The sequence below is a fragment of the Alligator sinensis genome, unplaced genomic scaffold, assembly GCF_000455745.1.
Source record: "Alligator sinensis unplaced genomic scaffold, ASM45574v1 scaffold551_1, whole genome shotgun sequence".
NCBI classification, from domain to species: Eukaryota; Metazoa; Chordata; order Crocodylia; family Alligatoridae; genus Alligator; species Alligator sinensis.
The window spans coordinates 714,753-732,184 of record NW_005842526.1 but is presented as its reverse complement, the minus strand read 5'-3'; the positions used below and the strand labels follow the sequence as shown (position 1 = coordinate 732,184).

The 17,432-nt window shown below is 51.8% G+C and overlaps 1 protein-coding gene across 1 annotated transcript; it reads right to left on the bottom strand.

Annotated features, from left to right (window-relative positions):
- Positions 1 to 496: 496 nt before the first annotated feature.
- Positions 497 to 17,222, bottom strand: FAIM2 (Fas apoptotic inhibitory molecule 2). The gene is made up of 11 exons (XM_014523731.1): positions 17,174 to 17,222; positions 15,569 to 15,672; positions 14,919 to 14,983; positions 14,264 to 14,317; positions 11,675 to 11,725; positions 11,135 to 11,174; positions 9,952 to 9,989; positions 8,204 to 8,291; positions 7,535 to 7,630; positions 6,552 to 6,605; positions 497 to 3,071 (listed from the first exon to the last, which is right to left on the bottom strand). The coding sequence occupies exons 1-11, from the start codon at positions 17,178 to 17,180 to the stop codon at positions 2,922 to 2,924; spliced, it is 747 nt and encodes a 248-aa protein (XP_014379217.1). The 5' UTR covers positions 17,181 to 17,222; the 3' UTR covers positions 497 to 2,921.
- Between the last annotated feature and the right edge of the window lie 210 nt (positions 17,223 to 17,432).

Below are 17,432 nucleotides of genomic sequence, written 5' to 3'. Positions count from 1 at the left end.
GATAACAGATGCACTCAGCAACATGCAAGCCAACTGCAGCAGTGGCTCACCTCGGAGCTGGAAACGACCGAGCTCAGGGCAGAGGTGACAGCTGGAGTAGCAAGGGGAGACGGGCACGATGCTTTCACGGCCGAGAGCTGTTCAGTACGAGCTGAACCTTTGGGCTGGGCAAATTTCAGGGAGGCAAATAGTTTGTTTACTAAAAAAAAAAAAAAAAAAGGCAGTTTTGGTCACCTTGAAACTGTTCAGTAATTCGGCAAAAGGTTTGACTGAAGAAGACATGCAGCCAGGCCCTCTGAAACACAGATGGGGCTTCATTTGGACATTCCCAGGCACTGGTTTGCACAAGACAGGAGTCATTTCCAAAACTGAAAAACAGACAAGGACCCTTCCCCTCCCTCCTTTATACACAGAGGGTCAAGACTAGTGATGGGGGAGAGCTGGGTGCAAGACTCAACTCTGCCTGGTCAGAGGAGGGGCTTGAATCAAAAGCCTCCCATACTCTAGGTGATCAGCCCAGCCCCGGGACTCGGCTATTCTGCTTTTCTCAAGCTCTCCTGCCAAAGCTGTTTCATTCTGGATAGCATGCGGCCTGAACTCAGCTCTCTTGTCCAGCACATCCTAAGTGAGCTCTGGGGTAAGGGACTATGCTATGAACGGTGCCAAGGTCCCCACGAGAGCCAAGCCCTTTTACTAAGAATGCCAAGAAACAAAACCAATCAGTTTGTTTCAGATCAAAACAGATTCAGTCCACCAGAAGCACCTATTTTTTTTTTCAGTTCACTGAACCTTTTAAATATTCTACTCCTCCTCTCCCTGCCCTGCTCTTCAGACACCAACCTGCTCAGCTTCATGCAGGTGCTCCTTGGGGATTTCTCACACAACCCCTTAAATAGCAAATGGGTTTTCTAGCTTGGGTGGCTGCTAATAGGACCTGCCCGGCCTGGCTGCCAGGGTGAGTCAGGAGAAGTGCTCTGCATCTCTTAGCAGGCTTTGTAAACCTGGGCCCCATTCCAGATGGATCTACTCAATGTCACCACAGTGGTCCTTAGGGACAGGTGTACATCTCGGGCACTTCTTGAAGCATCGGCCGTGCTTAGCTCAGATCATCTTCTAAAAACCTGGACTGGATTCCCTTGAAGATGCAACGATGGGAGAGAAAACGCTGAGTAGCTCCTTTAGGGGGGGGAAAAAAAAAAAGTCCTTGCTGGTGATATGGACTTTTTTTTTTTTTTATTAAGGGATGTCCTGTCTGGTTGCAACTCAAATCCTTCTCCTCCTCGAAATCTGACACTTCACCAGCCTCCATTCGGGATGCCCTTGCTTCTACGGTCAAGCAGTGGGCTGAGGAACATGCTGTGGGGTCCACCTTGTTCCTGGGGTACCACATGCATTCCCGGGCAGTGGTACAGCAAAGAGCAGGGAGAGGAATCCACGGCTCTTCATGCTGGATGCAAATTCATACACAGCAGGGGCCCAGCTGTCGCATGGAGATCCTGCTTTATGGAGCATGCTCTTGGCACTCTCTGCAGTTCCTGGGTCATGCAAAATGAATACGGCTCCAATATTTATGAGCTGTAACATTCCCCACGGTCTCAGTAGCTCAGAAATGGCCTTCTGCTGCCCGTCTGCCTTACTCAAAGGCCAGAGCACCCAAGAGGAGAAAGGAGTAGGGTTGGAGTCATGGAAGTGGGGGCCATGGAGGCTTGGTCAGTGGCATTCAAGCTACCCCATACAGGTGGGGGTAGAGCATTCTCCATGCACAGCAAAGACAACCACTCCAGCTCCCTAGGTCCAACCTGCTGCCCAGAAAGCCACCCGTGGGGCATGCCTATATTGCACTGTGGTCCAAGACCCTTTGTACTTTTCCAAGCTGGGAACATTCGCCCAGGTATATGCCATGGGTGAAGATAGCCCAAGGTCTTGGATCCCATATGATGGACATGTAGGTCTGGGTCTGGCCTCACTGTTTTCTCCCTGGCCACCTTTTCCATCCCAGGACCTCCTCATCCTCCTCTCCCACAACCCACCTCCCATGAAGTCAGGACCCTGCCGCCACCCTCTCTCTCCCCATTGAACAATACCGGACCAGGCTTTTCCACCCTCCATATGGTCTTGACTCCCACATCAGTAATTCAGGCCTTAAAACAGCCCCAGTCTAATCCTGCCCTGGGGATAAGTCAGTGGCATCCATGATCAGACAGAGCTGGCCTGGGGTATAGCCTTAGATGGGGAATCATGTGGAAGGGAGACACAGGAGATCATTTATGAGGTCTTTTATGGGGCTACATCAGATGAACAGCAACCATCTTTGCACCCAGTAGGTACATCTCCTACACCTAAACCTGCCAAAGAGGCATCACTTTCTTTTGGGCTGAGTTACTGCTAAAGGCATGTGATCCTGTACACAAGTGCAAACCGGAGGGGAGCAAGGGTGAGTGTTTAGGGCATCTTGAAATCCCTCAGATCCAAGGATCCCTTCACCTAGTCTCTTTTTTGCCCCAGCTGATTGCCCTGCCAGGGACCCATTCTCAACCCCCATCTTTTCCAAGTGAGTTATCTTCTCAGTAGCAAGTGACATACTGAAATCCAGATGGGGAAGCCTGCTGCCTTTGGAAGAGCAAGACCCTGGACTAGTGCCCTACTACTCCTACAGCCCCAGCTCAAGTTTGATTTCAGGGCACAGACAGGGGAGGCATAGCATTGAAGCCACAGTTTGCTTTCCAAGTCACAGAGGGTTAACAGCATATATATACACAAGCTGCAGAAGAAACCCAGGGCGCTGTGCTCGGTTGATGGAATGGAGCCTAAGGGGCCAAAAAGGTTGGTTATTTTTTTTTCTATTTTCTTTGTTTTCTTTTTTTTTTCCTTTTGACATGTTTGTGTGTTGTCAGGGGGCAGCAGGAGCCTCCTGGCTGCACTCACTCCTGGCTGGAGCCAAAGAACTGCAGGAAGAAGGAGAAGATGTAGATGATGTCCACGTAGATGTTGAGGGCACCGAAGATGTACTCCTCCGGGCTCAGCGCATACCGGCGGTTCCCCATCAGCATCTGGGTGTCAAATGCCAGGAACTGGGGAAGGGGAGAAGATGTGCAGAGAGGATCAGAAAGGATGCAGCTTGGACAAGGGGCTGTTTCTCTCTAAAAAGTCCCAAATGCTAGTTGTGAGGATGGCTTTCATTTCCACCCTGCTTAAAAATGCAGCTGCTGCTTAACATCCCACAGGAATGCTACAAAACGTTTATCCCAGGTCTCGGGCAACCTGGAGTCTAGCTGTACCAGAGCTAACAACCATTACCCCACAGCACATTGGGTTTCTCCCAGGGTGGTGGGAGACATGGGTGGTCACCCAGGGATGGTCTGTTAACAAAGCATCTCCCCATACCGCTCATGGGGGCAGGCCAAGCCTGCAAGCAATCCCTGCCTCTCCTCTACCCCTGCAGCTCAGTTCCAGGAGCACACGAAGAAAGCGGTGCATGTCCTGCCTGGCCCCATCCAAGATCTCACTGCTTGCTGAAAGCTCTGTACCCATTTTCACCCTGCTTCAAAACAGCCTTTTTAGAGAGTCAGGTACCAGCAGCAGGTAGGGCAAGCATGGAGCAATGGCCATGAGGGCAGAGGAAAGGGTTGGGTAGGCAATGGGGCATCAGGGTAGTACAGGGAAGTTAAATCAGGGAAACCTGCTGGCTCACCCCAAAATCCCCAGCTTCTCTGTTAGGTATTCAGTCATTAAGCTACCCTGTCCCTAAGCCCATCCTGACTGTCAGATAGTTGCTAAACTTTATCCCAGCTCTTCTCATCAGGCCCAGGCTTATCTAATGACCCTGTTCTCCCCACCCCTCCGCAGGGCAGCTCATTGCCACCAGCCTGTATACCCTGCCCGGGCAGCCTCCCAGCCCAGAGCCAGTCAGCCCCCAGTGCATCACCTTCAGCAGCTCATGCGCAGGAAGGTTTACTCCTCTGCCATTAGACAGCTACAACCTCTCCCAGGGCTCTCTGGCTCAGATGTCCCCGTGCAGATCAGGGGATGGGGATGGCTATAGAGGCATAAGGGATTTTAGGGTACCTGCTGGGAGACCTTTGCCTTTCCTCTCCCAGGAAGTATGACCCCATGCACTGCACAGAATGGGGGACCAGGACTGGCTATGCAAACTTGCCCAGGATCAGGGTGCAGCCCTGCGAGGTTTCCATGAGCTGCAGTCTCCTGCCTTTGGCATCCAGCTGGCCTTGCTACAGCAGATAGACACCAACCCTGCTTCGACCCCTGTCTCAAGGAGCTAAGCCCCTCTCCCTACCCTCCTCTGGAAGCCCAGGGGTTGCCCCCACAGGTTAATTCTCTAAGCAGTGTTTTTTTGCAGGGCTTTCTCCATTCAGGTTTTGCAGGTTCCAAGCACCATGTCCCTTGAGGAGATAATGCCCCATTACAGCAAACCCAGCTGTCTTGTATGTAGCCTTTAGCCAGAGTTACAGCCCTACTTACATACCAGTGGCAGTAGAGATAGCAGCAGCTGCCATCAGGGTCAAGGGCAGACTTGTGCCCTGTCAGTCACAGCCCTGTTTGCAGGGTAGACATGCCCTGTGAACAAAGCCAGCAAACCACAGCGCGGCTCCCCCATAGACAGGGAGTGGGGGCTAGCAAACAGCACGCTGGCTAGGGAACCAGAGCACCTGGGCTCTATTCCCGGCTTCTCGTCCCTGCATCTGCTTTCCCCTTCTGTCCCTCGCCTGCTCCACCTAGTAGCCCAAGGAAAGTCACTTTGCTGCTCCTCTACCCCCGCAGCTCAGTTCCAGGAGCACAGAGAGAGAGGCATGTGCCAACTTTGTCTGATGCCATCCAAGATCTTACTGCTTGCTGAAAGCGAGTTAAAAATCATACAACACGAGGGTGGGAAGGGACCTCAGGAGGTCACATCTAGTCCACAACCCCCTGCTCAAAGCAGGACCGTCCCAACTACATCATCCCAGCCAAAGCTTTGTCTATTGGGTCTTAAAAACCTCCAAGGATGGAGATGCCACCACCTCTCTGGGTAACCTGTTCCAGTGCTTTACTTCCCTCCTAGGGAGAAAGTTTTTCCTAATTGCCACTTGTTCTGTCATCTGCCACTACTGAGAACAGCCCAGCTCCATCCTCTTTGGAGCCACCCTTCAGGGAGTTGAACGCTGCTATTAAATCCCAACCCCCCAGTCGTCTCTTCTCCAGACTAAATAAGCCCATTTCCCTCAGCCTCTCCTTACCAATCATGTGCCCCAGCCCCCTAACCATTTTTGTTGCCCTCCACTGGACCCTCTCCAGCTTGCCCACATCCTTTCTGTACTGGGGGACCCAAAAACTGGACATAGTTGAGTGAGACCAAGATCTCCAAGACTGAGCAGGCTTGTGAGCAGCGCCCAGCACAGCAGGGCCTGTCTCATCTTCCCGTAATAAAAAAAAACCCACCATAAGTGACCTTGATTAGACAAATCCCGAGCCTGTATAAATGAACCTGGGCATATACAAATGGAGCTGCCAGAGTCTGACTATGGAAGTTTATGGGCTAATTATAAGCTCCTTAGCCTACATATTTTAAAAGACAATCATGAAACATGAATCACAGCTAAAATGCCTGAGCTCCTGCCATTGACTTTAAAATAATAGCAAATGAGGGTTGGAAGAGATTTCAGGAGGCCACCTAGTCCAACCCTCTGCTCAAAGCAGAACTGTCCCCAACTATTTCATCCCAGCTAATTACTAGCTATTAAATATATTGCTCAACTGCTATTGTGATTCAGCGAGTCCGGATGGTACCGCCTCACCCCAAGGCCACCGTCATCCTGATCCCCCCCAGCAGAGGCGACTCCCCCACGCTCTCTGCAGAGACACCCTTACATTGCACACAGCAAGCAGGACCCCAATGAAAGCCAGTCTGGCAGCACCATCACGTTCATGCCAATTTGCACTGAATTTACAGCCCGTTCTCTGCCTGCTCTTCTGGCCCTGGGCTTTACACATGGCTCTGCATTTCTCCTACCCATGGTACACCCCCACTACCCAGTCTGGATCTCACCAGTCTCCCAGCTCAACCGCAGTCCCCACCAGGTCTTTCATGTACCCATTCTGATGGCAGGAACAGGGTTATGCTTGAGCGACAAGACAACCCTGGGCTCCTCACTCACCTCTCAGCTTCAATTCTGACTTCTGCCAGGTTTGATGTCCTATCACACACACCCCTGCTAGCACACTTTAGTTGTGCTCAAGGGCACTAACTATTCCACTGAACTCTCTTCCCAATGCCCTTTGCTGTTCCACAACAAGTTGGTCTTATTCCAGCATTTGTCCATCACACCAAAACTTTGCCGTGTTCATCACGTACTAGGGGCTGTGCGGAGGTGGTCACACTGATTGCTACTCACATCCCACATCTGGACAGGAAGGGGTCCAGAGGGGAAAGTAGGGCCAGACCTATTTGAAGTATGACCCTGCCTAACATAGGTGCCTGGTGTTTCAGGGCCCAAATGGTTTGTTCTTCTTCACTGTGTTCGACTTCTCATCCCTTGGAGAAGAGCGCCACTTACCACAGTAAAGAGGATTGCACCCAGTACCGCATACACAGCATGGAGCCAGGGGACCTATGGAAAAAATAGACAAGGCACCGCTCAGTTTCAGGGAGGAAATAAGACTGCAGGTGAGGCAGATCTCCTTCTCACTTGTTCCCACGTGACCAGAGGAGCCCAAAGATATAGATGGAATGACACTGGGGAACCAGTAATTGGCTGGACCCTATTGAAGACCCTCTACCACACTGGTTTTCAACCTGTGGACCCCTGGAGGTCCACAGACTATGTCTAAGGGATCCATGAAAAGATGACTATGGTCAATCAAGACTATGTGAACGCCCACATTTACAATTCAAAGGGGTCTGTACCTCCATCCCCAATTTTTTTTTTTTTTTTAGGGGGTCACAAATGAAAAGAGGTTGAAAACCGCTGCTATTGGGAATGATTAAAGCCACTCCTGCCATTGTAAAAGGTCACTTCTGACCAGCTCTGCCCCCGTCCTGGTCTCTCCCACCCTAGGGGAGTGGATCAAGGGGAACTGCTTGGAACCAGCTTCCTGTCTCATCATTTAAGCTGGGGATTAGGTTTGCGAGAGGCAGAGGCCGTGCATCCAGTCATGGGTCTGGAATAGGAGCGGGGATCTGCAGACAGAACAAGGAAGCCTATTGTTTCCCCACAGCAGGCAATTCCATCCCCAGATCCCAAGCAGGAAGCAAACCAAGACTCATGCTCTGGTAGAGGTAGGGCAGGGCAGGGAGACAGTGATAGATCAGCAATGGTTCAGGGGAGCGCTAGGGTGTGAGAGATGAATAGAGCAGGAAGGAAGATGAGAAGATGAAACTCCCACATTGCTAAGCAGAGGTTGGATAAGGAAGCTGGAAGTGCCACAGGACAGCAAGGAAACTACCCCCTCCTCCACCCCGATTGCTTCAGCAAGAGCAAGGAAGGGACTGTACAGAAGTGCGGAGAAAAAAAAAAAAAAAAAGAGAGAGGCCACTCACATATTGGAAGGGGAGAATCACGGCCATGATGATTCCACCGAAGAACAGCACCATCAGCATCACGAAGAGGACGCCCTGGCAGGAGGTGAAGTCAAACTGGGGGAGAGAGAGATTAGTTTCACTGGCTGAGAGCAGGGGGCATGCTGTTGTGGTAGGGAGGGGTACAGGCACCAGGCCCCCAAGCCTTGCCTGCACCCCAAAGCCCTTGCCCCCTATATCCTAAGCCCAGTACCCCAGAATGCATCATACCCTGCCTACACCCCAAACAATGTGATCCAGTCCTTATATCCCAATCCTCATATCCCAGACCTTGCCACACCCACTGGTGCCCCAAATCTTACATTTCATTACTCCTTGTACCCCAAACCCTGTGACCCCAGCACCCCTTATAACCTAAATTCATACTTTCCCCTGTACAACCCAGCTGTACCCCAAATGCAGTACTTTCATACCCATACACCCAGCCCCATCTCTGTCATACAGATCCCCCCTTGCCGCCATCCCACTGCCATTAGCCAACCCCCTACCCATCCAAGTTCATCCACTGCGCTGCATGTCCTGCTCTCCTAGGTCCCCTCTTTGTGGACAGACCTGTGCTTCTCTTCCCCCACCGAGACCCTCTCCCCCATAACCTGCCCCCTGGAGAAGGACTAGTTCAGATCATCCCACCTTGGTCTGGAAGCTGAAGATGGTGACAGAGAGGCACACCAGGGCTGTGATTCCCAGGCACAAGAGGACTGACTTGGTGTCGTAATAGCTGCAAAAGTTGCATAACACCCCCCCCCCCCAAATTCCTAGTAAGAACCCAGTAATCAGAGTGTGGGAAAGACAATCAGGTAGAGGGAGAGACAGTCCCAGTGTCAGGGCCTTGGCATGTGGGTGCATAAGTAATAGGGGCAGATGATAGAGCTGGGGGGTTGTGACCATCTGCACTTGCCCCATGAGTGGCCAGATGGATAAGACACAGAAAAGCCAAGAATGGGTGTCCTGCTTCAGGCAGAAGAGGACACCTGGCAGGGCATATAGCAGGGGTGGGCAAAATATAACCCACAGGCCATATCTGGCCCACCAATTGATCCTATCCTGCCTGCCAGACACCACCAACAGCTGCACCCCATGCCTCTCTGTTCTGCTACAGCCAGGGCCAGGCACACAGGCTCCTCTGCATCCATCCTCCTCCACCTGGCTTCCTGCTGGTGCTGTGGCTACCAACAGAAGTGCACCAAGCAGCCGACCTGCTTGCCCGCTGCAATGAGCCCCTGCCATGGCAGTGCCACTCCATGCTGGCTGCGGGGCAGTGCTCAGCCCAGGGCAGCCACCCAGCTTTCCTGGTGCAGCAAGGGCATATCTTGGCAGGAAGGTGGGCGAGTTGGCTACTTGGTGCACTGCATCATGCTTGGTCTTGTGCAGGCTCAGCTGTGGCAGCTCCAATGCCAGGACTATATAGTGCCAACGGGAAGTGGGGGGGGGGATGCAGGGGTGCAGAGGACTCCATATGCTGCATGGTCTGGCTGGCAGAGCAGCATGCAATGCAGCCTTCCCTCCTCCAGATCCTAGTGGTGGCTCACAGGCCAGATGGGGAATTGATCCTACCTCCGAGCAGCTCACTGAAACTCCTTAAGTAGCCCTCTAGCCCAAATAATTGCCCACCCCTGGCATACAGCCTTAGGCCTGGAATTTAGGAGTGTAAGGCTAGAGGGGAGTGGTTTCATCACCAGGGCCCATCCTGGGTGCTGCAGGTGACGACAGCTGAATTCCTTTCTGGGGAGAGCTAGGACTCGGCACCAACCAGGGAGGAGGAAGGATGGCTCAGAGTCCAAGGCTACGGGCATAACGTGCAGCTGCTCCTTCTCTATTGATTGCAGTTGAGTTACGTCAGAGAGAGTGCGGGCCGACGCATCTTACTGGTCTCTGCTTCTCCTTCTGAGATCCTCGGCATTATCTCACCGTTACTGCACCCACCGCCCAAGTGCTACCAGCCACTGGCACACTCGCCTGATCACCAGAGACCCATGCAAGTTGGGGAAGATCTTGGGAGTGAATTGCAATAGCAAAAAACACAAAAAGTGGGTTATATCAACTCTGGGCCATGACAAGAATTCCTCGTTTGAGGGCAGCGTCCCTGCATCGCACCCTACAGCACCTCCAGCCGGGAAAGATGGGGCAGGAGCACATGGAAACCTCCCTGAGGCCCCTGTTCCCTACAGCTGTTCCTGCTGGGAGAGGCTGGAGTGTGTGGAAGCCACCAAAGACAGACACTGCCTGTGCCCCATTCCCTTTAGTAGCTCCCTCCTGAAAAAGGCCAGATTTTGCAGAGCCAGTGCTGCTGTCCTGCTCCATGCAGCACTTCTGGCTGGGAGTGGCTGCAACAGGGAGGGGAAAGAAAAAGATGTCCGAGACCGATTTGATTGACCTACCTGGAGAGCATCCCAGTGAGATAGGACATGGAGAGCGTCTGGTGGGGAAAAAAGAAACAGTCACTGCTGGGTGGGACACGCACTCGGCTCCTCCAAGAACAATCCCACAGCTACCCTAGAGGTGTCACACGGTCACCCTGCATGGAGGGGGAGCAGAAGGAGCATTGCTGATGACCTCCCACTCCTTTCCATTTTGGAGATGGCCATCGTGTTGGCCAAAGATGGCACGGGGGGTAGGTGGATCTTTTTGGAGGCCCAGGGGTGTTGCTGACATAGATGGTCTGCCCACAGGTTCACTGGCACTTCCCTGCATCTGGCCCCTCAAATGCTAGACATCTGAAGGCTACAGTGCCCGGGGAAGTAAAATGCCTTCTTACAGCTTCAAGGCTTGTCCTCCAGTCCAGCCTCACTGTACCTAGCTGGATCTGGATACCCAGGTGCTCAAGCTGGGGAGCTAGAAGTGGCCAGGTGTGATCAGAGCCACATTGCTCTTGGCTAACGACACTGATGGGCCCACATGGCTCTAACCCGGGGCAGGCAATTATATCCGGCGGAGGGCCACTTACTGAGTTTTGGCAAGCCATCGAGGGCCACATGACAGGCAGCCAGGGGCAGATGTATATTAATTTTCCTAATTTTTTAGGGGCGCCACGGATAGAATGGCCTGGCAGGCTGCATCCGGCCTGCGGGCTGCATTTTGCCTAACCCTGCTCCAACCTGATGGGGCTTCTAGGCTCAGAGGGATCAATTGTATAAAAGGTGCACTGGCTTCCCATGCTCAAGTGCACAGCTCATGAAGAGACAGGCATCCATGTTAGACCATGTTCAGCTGACAAACGCAAGCTCAAACACAGGGAAATCACCCCAGTAGATATTCTTTGTACATGGTTTCTGCTCCCATTCAAAGGGTTTAAAATGAGGTCATATCCCAACCCTTAAGACCAAGTATAGTCCCTCCACCTGTTTGTAATTCCTCAGCCAGTGCTCAGTAGAGCACTGCCATCACCCTCTCCTTACCTAGTGCCAGCTCAATCAAAGTTCTTGGCTTCAACGCAATGCAATTACTGGAAGAAATTGCCCATGTTATGCAGGAGGTCAGACCAAGGGCTTGCAGTGGTGCCTGCTGGCCTCAACCATCAATCAGATCCGTGAAAGGCAGTCACCAGTCAGTGGCAATACTTACAAAGATACTCAAGAGGATCAGATTCCATGGGAAATACCTCCTGAAAGCAAAGCACAGAGGGCCAATCAGCACTTCTACCCAAGAGCAGAATCACCGAAAAGGGGCTGCATCGCGTGTTGCATAATGGGGGTAATAGACCTAATGATCTGTGCAGAATAGGGCAGGGAGGCAGTGATATGTTAATTCTAAAGAGCACCTAAAGCTACGTAGATACCACACAGGAGGTTTTTCTCCGCTTCACTGCAACTTGCATCTGCTTGCAAATGCACCATGTAGCCCCACACAACCATTCTCAGCACCAGCACACAACTGTATCCCCTGGGAGATGCACCACTGCATTCACGCTACAAATCAGACCAGAACATGACTTCAACCCCTCTGCGACACACTGCAGCGTCTGGGTTACCTCTGCTGGCAGAGACAGCCTCAGTTTATGTTTGATTTGGTGCGGCATGCAAAGACCCTGGATTTGGGACAGGCCAGGAGAGCACCCACAGGCCATTTCATTGTGCTGTGCAATTCAGAAAGAAGTTATTTTACCTAGGTCCAGAGCAGCAAGCCAGAATCATGTATGTCACGAAGAACACAGCACTGCAAGAAAGAAAAGAAAAAGTAAAGAAAGAGAGAGAGAAGCAGAGGGAAGGTTAGGAAGGAAAGTCCCTGGCATTGAGAGAGATGTTTGACATGGGAAAGGAAGGACTTCTTTTCAGCTAAGGACCTTTACTCCTGTATTTTCTGTGATGAACCGCAGAACCTGCTCAGAGCCCCCTGCAAGATGGACACGGGGGGTGGGAAGAATGATAGGTAGAGACATAATGGATGGATGGGTGAAGAGATGAAGACAGGAAGGCAGGAAAGAGGGATGGGTGTAAAATGAGAGAGAGGAAGGGAAAGCCAGCCAGCCAGTGATCCAGGAACACCTCTCTCAAATGCAGCCTGCAATAGGATACCGTCTGGGGTGAAACAGGTTTCCTTCCTAACAGAAAGTAAAAAAGGAGACACACAGAGTTGGAAAGAGATGAAAGAGCACGCTGGGGACCTGCCTCGAGAGGGACACAGGTGAGAGAGCAAGGATCTGGCCAGGAGACCACAACATCTGTCCAGATCTACAGAAAGGTAATGCTGCCTTTCAAATCTACAAAGTCTAATGCCCATGGAGGAAAACAACTTGCCCCCTCCTGCACCTCAGATACCAGCCTCCTCTACTGCTATTTTCGGTCTGCCTCCAAAGTTATACAAGCCACGGTCCCTCACTCAGGGCCAGAACACAATCTGTACCTTGGGTATGAACTCATTAGAAACAGGTTTGGAGCATCTTCTTCACTGTCACTTGTGTCTCACGCCCTGCCAGTTTAATCATGGGCAAGGATGCAAGCCATAATCCCTTCGGAAATGCTGCAGCAGCAAATACCTTAACACTGTGGGGCACAGCTATAAAAAGATGTTCTTGGCATTTATTCAGACCTGGAAGTGGGCTAGCATGCCTGGTGGGTGGGGTCAGAGGTCCAGTCTGGCAAGCATTCATTAGCAGTTTTCTCTGTGACTCAGATCATGGCAGCTACATCCAGTCCGAGTTGCCTTGGATCTACCAAGATTATGGTTTTCACCATGGATTCTCCAATGGCTGCCAAGACAGGAGGAAAGACCCTAGCAAGTGCAGCTTCCAGCAGCCCCCTTGGTTTCAATGGCACTACATTAATTTACCCCACACAGCTGAGAGCAGGAGTTCAGTGCAGCAGTGCCAAGGAGCCAGCTATGCTACCAGGCCATGCCTCTATGGCAGCAAGCCTGGTGCTCCCTGGCACAGTGGGATGGCTTTGGGACCCAAGTCCTGCCTCGGTGGCATCTCCCAAACCCTCTTTGCTCTGACTTCTCCCGAGCTCAGCAGGTGAGAAGGCATGATTTCAAAACTGTTTGTCTGGAGGTTTCTCAACAGGGCTTTGCTTACCATGCACAGGACCACATTTGACAGCACACAGTGCTTTTATTACCTCCATCTGACTGCAGCAGGACACCTCTAGCTAACATCACACGGCAGCATCCCCTGCACAGCTACAGCTTTTTACCTGCAGAGCTTCTGTTTGGGGCAGTGGTTCAGATCCAGCAGGCTGGCCTGGGGGGCAGGGGATTGCCTCTGGATAAATTCAACCATTTCCTCCGTGTCAGGTTGGCATGGACTGCAAGTGGTTTTGCCTTCCTCAGTAGGATGAGCAATGGTTAGTAGATACTTGGAGGAAGACTAATTACTAGGCCTCGTCTGGAGTACTCCATCCATTTTTGGGCCCCACACTTTAAGAAGGTTGCAAACAGTTTGGAAAGAGTCCAGTGCAGGGCTCAAAAAAATAAAAATAAAAAATAAATTAAAGGGCCTGGGAGGTAACACTTACGAGAAAAGGCTGAAAGAACCAGTTTTTTAGGCTGGAGAAGAGAAAATTTGATAACAGTCTTCAAACACTTGAAGGGCAATTACAGACAGGGTGGAGATAGGCTTTTCTCCGTGGCCATAAGGGATAGGACTAGGAACCAACGGCCTCAAGCTGCAGGACAGCAAGTTTAGGTTGGAGATGAGGGGGAACTTTCTGAGTACGAGGGTGGTCAAGCTACCTAGAGCAGTTGAAAACTTCCAAGGATGGAGATGCCACAAGAGCAGGGTAGAGCAACACTTTGCTGGGGTGGTTTAGTTAGGGACAATTCTGCTTTGAGCAGGAGGTTGGCCTAGATGACTTTGAACATAAAGTGACACTTAAGTACAGACAGTGCAGGGGCACAACTCCATGCTGCTGCCACCAGTGGCTCCAGCCCCACACCCAGCATCCCACCTTCAGCACAGAAGTCTCCCCCAACCCATGTCCCCCTGACATGTCACCAATGTGTGCGAGTTCCCTTCCAGCCCTACTTTCCTATGATCCTAGTGTCCTGTTGCTGTAGTGGCAGCACTCTCGTCTCCCCTGTTTTGACCTACAGCGTGTTACAGGATGGGCCTGGTGTGTGGGTCCGTGCTTTGTAGTGGTGTGCAGGGGTTTGACACAGTGATTTGAGGGATTCTCTGGGTTGGTGGTTGCACTGGCTGGCCCTGTTCAGCCCCTTCTGAGCTGTTACAGGTAGAAAAGAAAGCCACTGGATACTCACTAGGAGGCCCAGTACCAAGCTGGGTGGGTCTGGATGTAATCTTTGACTGGATCGCTGCGGGTGAGAAAGGAAAGGGATGTGAGAATCATTGAAAGTATACAGGGCTCGTATCTTTACTTCCAGGCTGCTGCTGTAACCGCACCCCTCCATAAGCCCGTAAGAAAGCCATCTGATTCATGGCCTGTACTCACAGCTCCCTAATTCTTCATGTTAATTATAAAATAACATGTTTCTACAAGTGCTGGCTGTACCCATCCCAAGGTAAATGATCAGGAAACCATGTTCAGCAAAGGGAAGCAGCTTTTGGCATCTGAGCTAAGGGATTTCGCGGTTGCAGTTCAAGCCACAGAGATTCATTATTCATCCCAGAGGTAATTTGAACTCCATGCATCTGAAGCTGTAAGTTATCCGAGCTCCAGAGCGACGGCTACTTGAGCGAAGGTACTCACTTCCTTGAATGCACATCGCCTACAAGCTGTCCCGGTATCAGTGACAGCACCCGCCCAATGGAAACGTACTCAGATTCCTTTGGTAAGATAAACAGGTCTCTGGGTGACCGCTACCCATGAGAAAGTGAACCACTTGCCCAGGTGACTAAGAACCCAGGAGAAGCAAGATGTCAAAGCTGAGGACTGCTGTTAAGCCAGGCACCTACCAGAAGGTGAAGAAAGCCACAATGTTGACCGTGACCAGCAGCTGGACCATGAGAATGGCATAAACCTGAAACGATAAGCCAGCACATCCGATTTGTGTGGGTCAGGCAGTCTATAGGCAGGAAACTCTGCCCCCATGCACACTCCTCCCACAGGGACGAGGCCAGATCCTCTGCTGGTGTACAAATCCTCTCTGCTGTTCTAATGGAGTGGCAATGATTTACCCTGGCTAGGAATTTGGCTCACTTGCTTCAGTAGCACAACACCGGCTTATATCAGATGGGAACTGGGCTCGGGAAGCCTGCACTGCCCTAGTATGACATAAGGGCACCTGCTCCAAGTCTCAGGACGTGGTACGACTGTGCTAGCACTCCCTTTCTGTATCCCTCTGGGCTTAGGCTCAGCTGTCAGCGGAGATGGGTCGAAGCTGGGCAGCTCAGATGCAGATCCGAGCACGCCCCAAACCAGGTTAGCAGCAGGGCCAAGTCGTGTCAGCAACTGCGTCTCCCTAGCCTGGCATTTTCAAGAGCCATGCCTGGCTATACCTACAGAGCTGCACTCTCCCTTCCTTCTCCAGCCCCTCTTCATCCAGGGACCCATTAACTGGTGGGAGCATCTCAGAGGATGTCCGAGACACCATCCAGGACATTACCTTTCTGATGAACACTCTGCGCACGTTCCTGTCATCCCAGCTGAAGGTGGTGAGCATCTCAGTGTCCCCTGGGTACCCTCCACTGCCATAGCTTGGGCTGGTACCTGAAAAGGGTGTGAACGGAGGACATATCAGCTCCCAGCCCTGCTCCCCAACATGCACTCGGGGGTTTCTAAAGCCGGTTGGCAGAAGGCCTGCATTGAGTCAAAAGGTCAAGGTCTCCCATCAATATTACATCACAAACCCAGGAAGGCACTTCCTCCAGGATACACCTGCTTGCTTCCCACTCCTGAGTCCCAGATCTTCCAAAGCAGCCAAGCATAGCAAGAGCTGTTCCCTGTTGCTCTGATGGGACATGAACTGCTGCCTCCAGATCCTGCCTGTGCATAAAGCTTGCGTGAATGTCCCCCTGGCCCGAGACACAGCTCAGGGCCAAAAGAAAGATGCCAGGCAGTAAATCCTCAGCCCCTTTTAGCCCAGGATAACTCAATACGTAGACCCAGGTCTTAGCAGTTTGGTTTGAAAGGGAACCAGACAGCTCACAAACATGCAGAAAGCCAGTATTCGTCTCAACTCTGACCCACTACCCCTCGACACCTTCCACCTTTCGTGCAATCAGAAGACCCTCCCTGTGGCCACATCAGTGCCGAGTACGTGAACTGCAGCGGTGCGTGGCCATTAGTCACAAGGCGATTTGCGTGACGACTAGCATCTCTGGAATCCAAGCCCTGTACTGGAATGTAAACCCAGAGCTGAATCAGGCAGATGGGCAGCTGCCTACAGCAGCCTCACAAGATCCAGCCTGAGTAGGTGGGAAATTTTGCATCGGACACAAAAACGAAGGGGAAGAGTGAAGGTCTCCTCTGTATCTTTTGTCCCCATCACAGCAGCAATAGAGCACATGAGCACGCTGGCTTGCTATGCAAATATGCAAAGCAGTCAATAAAAGGTGCATGGCACTGATGAGAGAGACCAAGGAGTTGTTCACATCCTTACTGGGATATGTCAAGTCAGGGTCCCAAGGGTGGCCATGCAACCACGTCCTGCCCATCTCACCTTCCACACCTTGATGGATTATAAATTAATACACAAGGGAGGCTACCTACAGACCTGGCTGGGCCTCTATAGTCCACTGTGGCTAGCTAGGCACCCAAAACCTTATGGACTAATTGCATAATGCACTTTACCACACCCAAAGCCTTGCAGGGATTACCAGTATATTCCTTTTCTTGCAGCCTCAGCCTCTGCCCCTTATAACATAGCTAGGGCTTCTAGCCTAGGCCCACTGAATAGGACCTGGCTTCAAGGTACTGGCTTCCCTTGTTCTTTCTAGGCACCAAGCCCCTAGTCCCTGCATGCTGGGACCTGGGACCCTCTATAGCTGCACCCCTCTCAGATGCACCCCTCCACTCAATAAGTGTTTAAGCCCCAAGTCTGCCCCTGGCAGGGTTCAAGGCAATCAAGTGCCCCTCTCTAGACACTGCCCCTATAGCCTCATTCACAACCTACCAGTTAACACAACAGAAACACAAGCCCCAGGACTATAACATAAATACCAACATGTAGCAGCCTTCCACCCCTGCAAGAGTATAAACCCACACCAACCCAACATCCTAGACACCCCTGGACAAGCACTCCTTCCCTAGTAGCAGCCAGGGAGAGACTACCCTGCTAGCTCCAGCCCTGAGCTTATATGCTTCTCTGGCCCTGCCTGAATCTGGGCATCTGACCACCTGCAGGTGCTGGCTAATCATCCTATTAGCCAGTTGCCCTGCCCCCTGCCTGCCTGCAGAGCTCCCTGGCTGGGCTGCTTTTCCTCTTTAAGTAGCAGAGATGCCTGGGGCTTTCTGTTACAGGGTCTTAC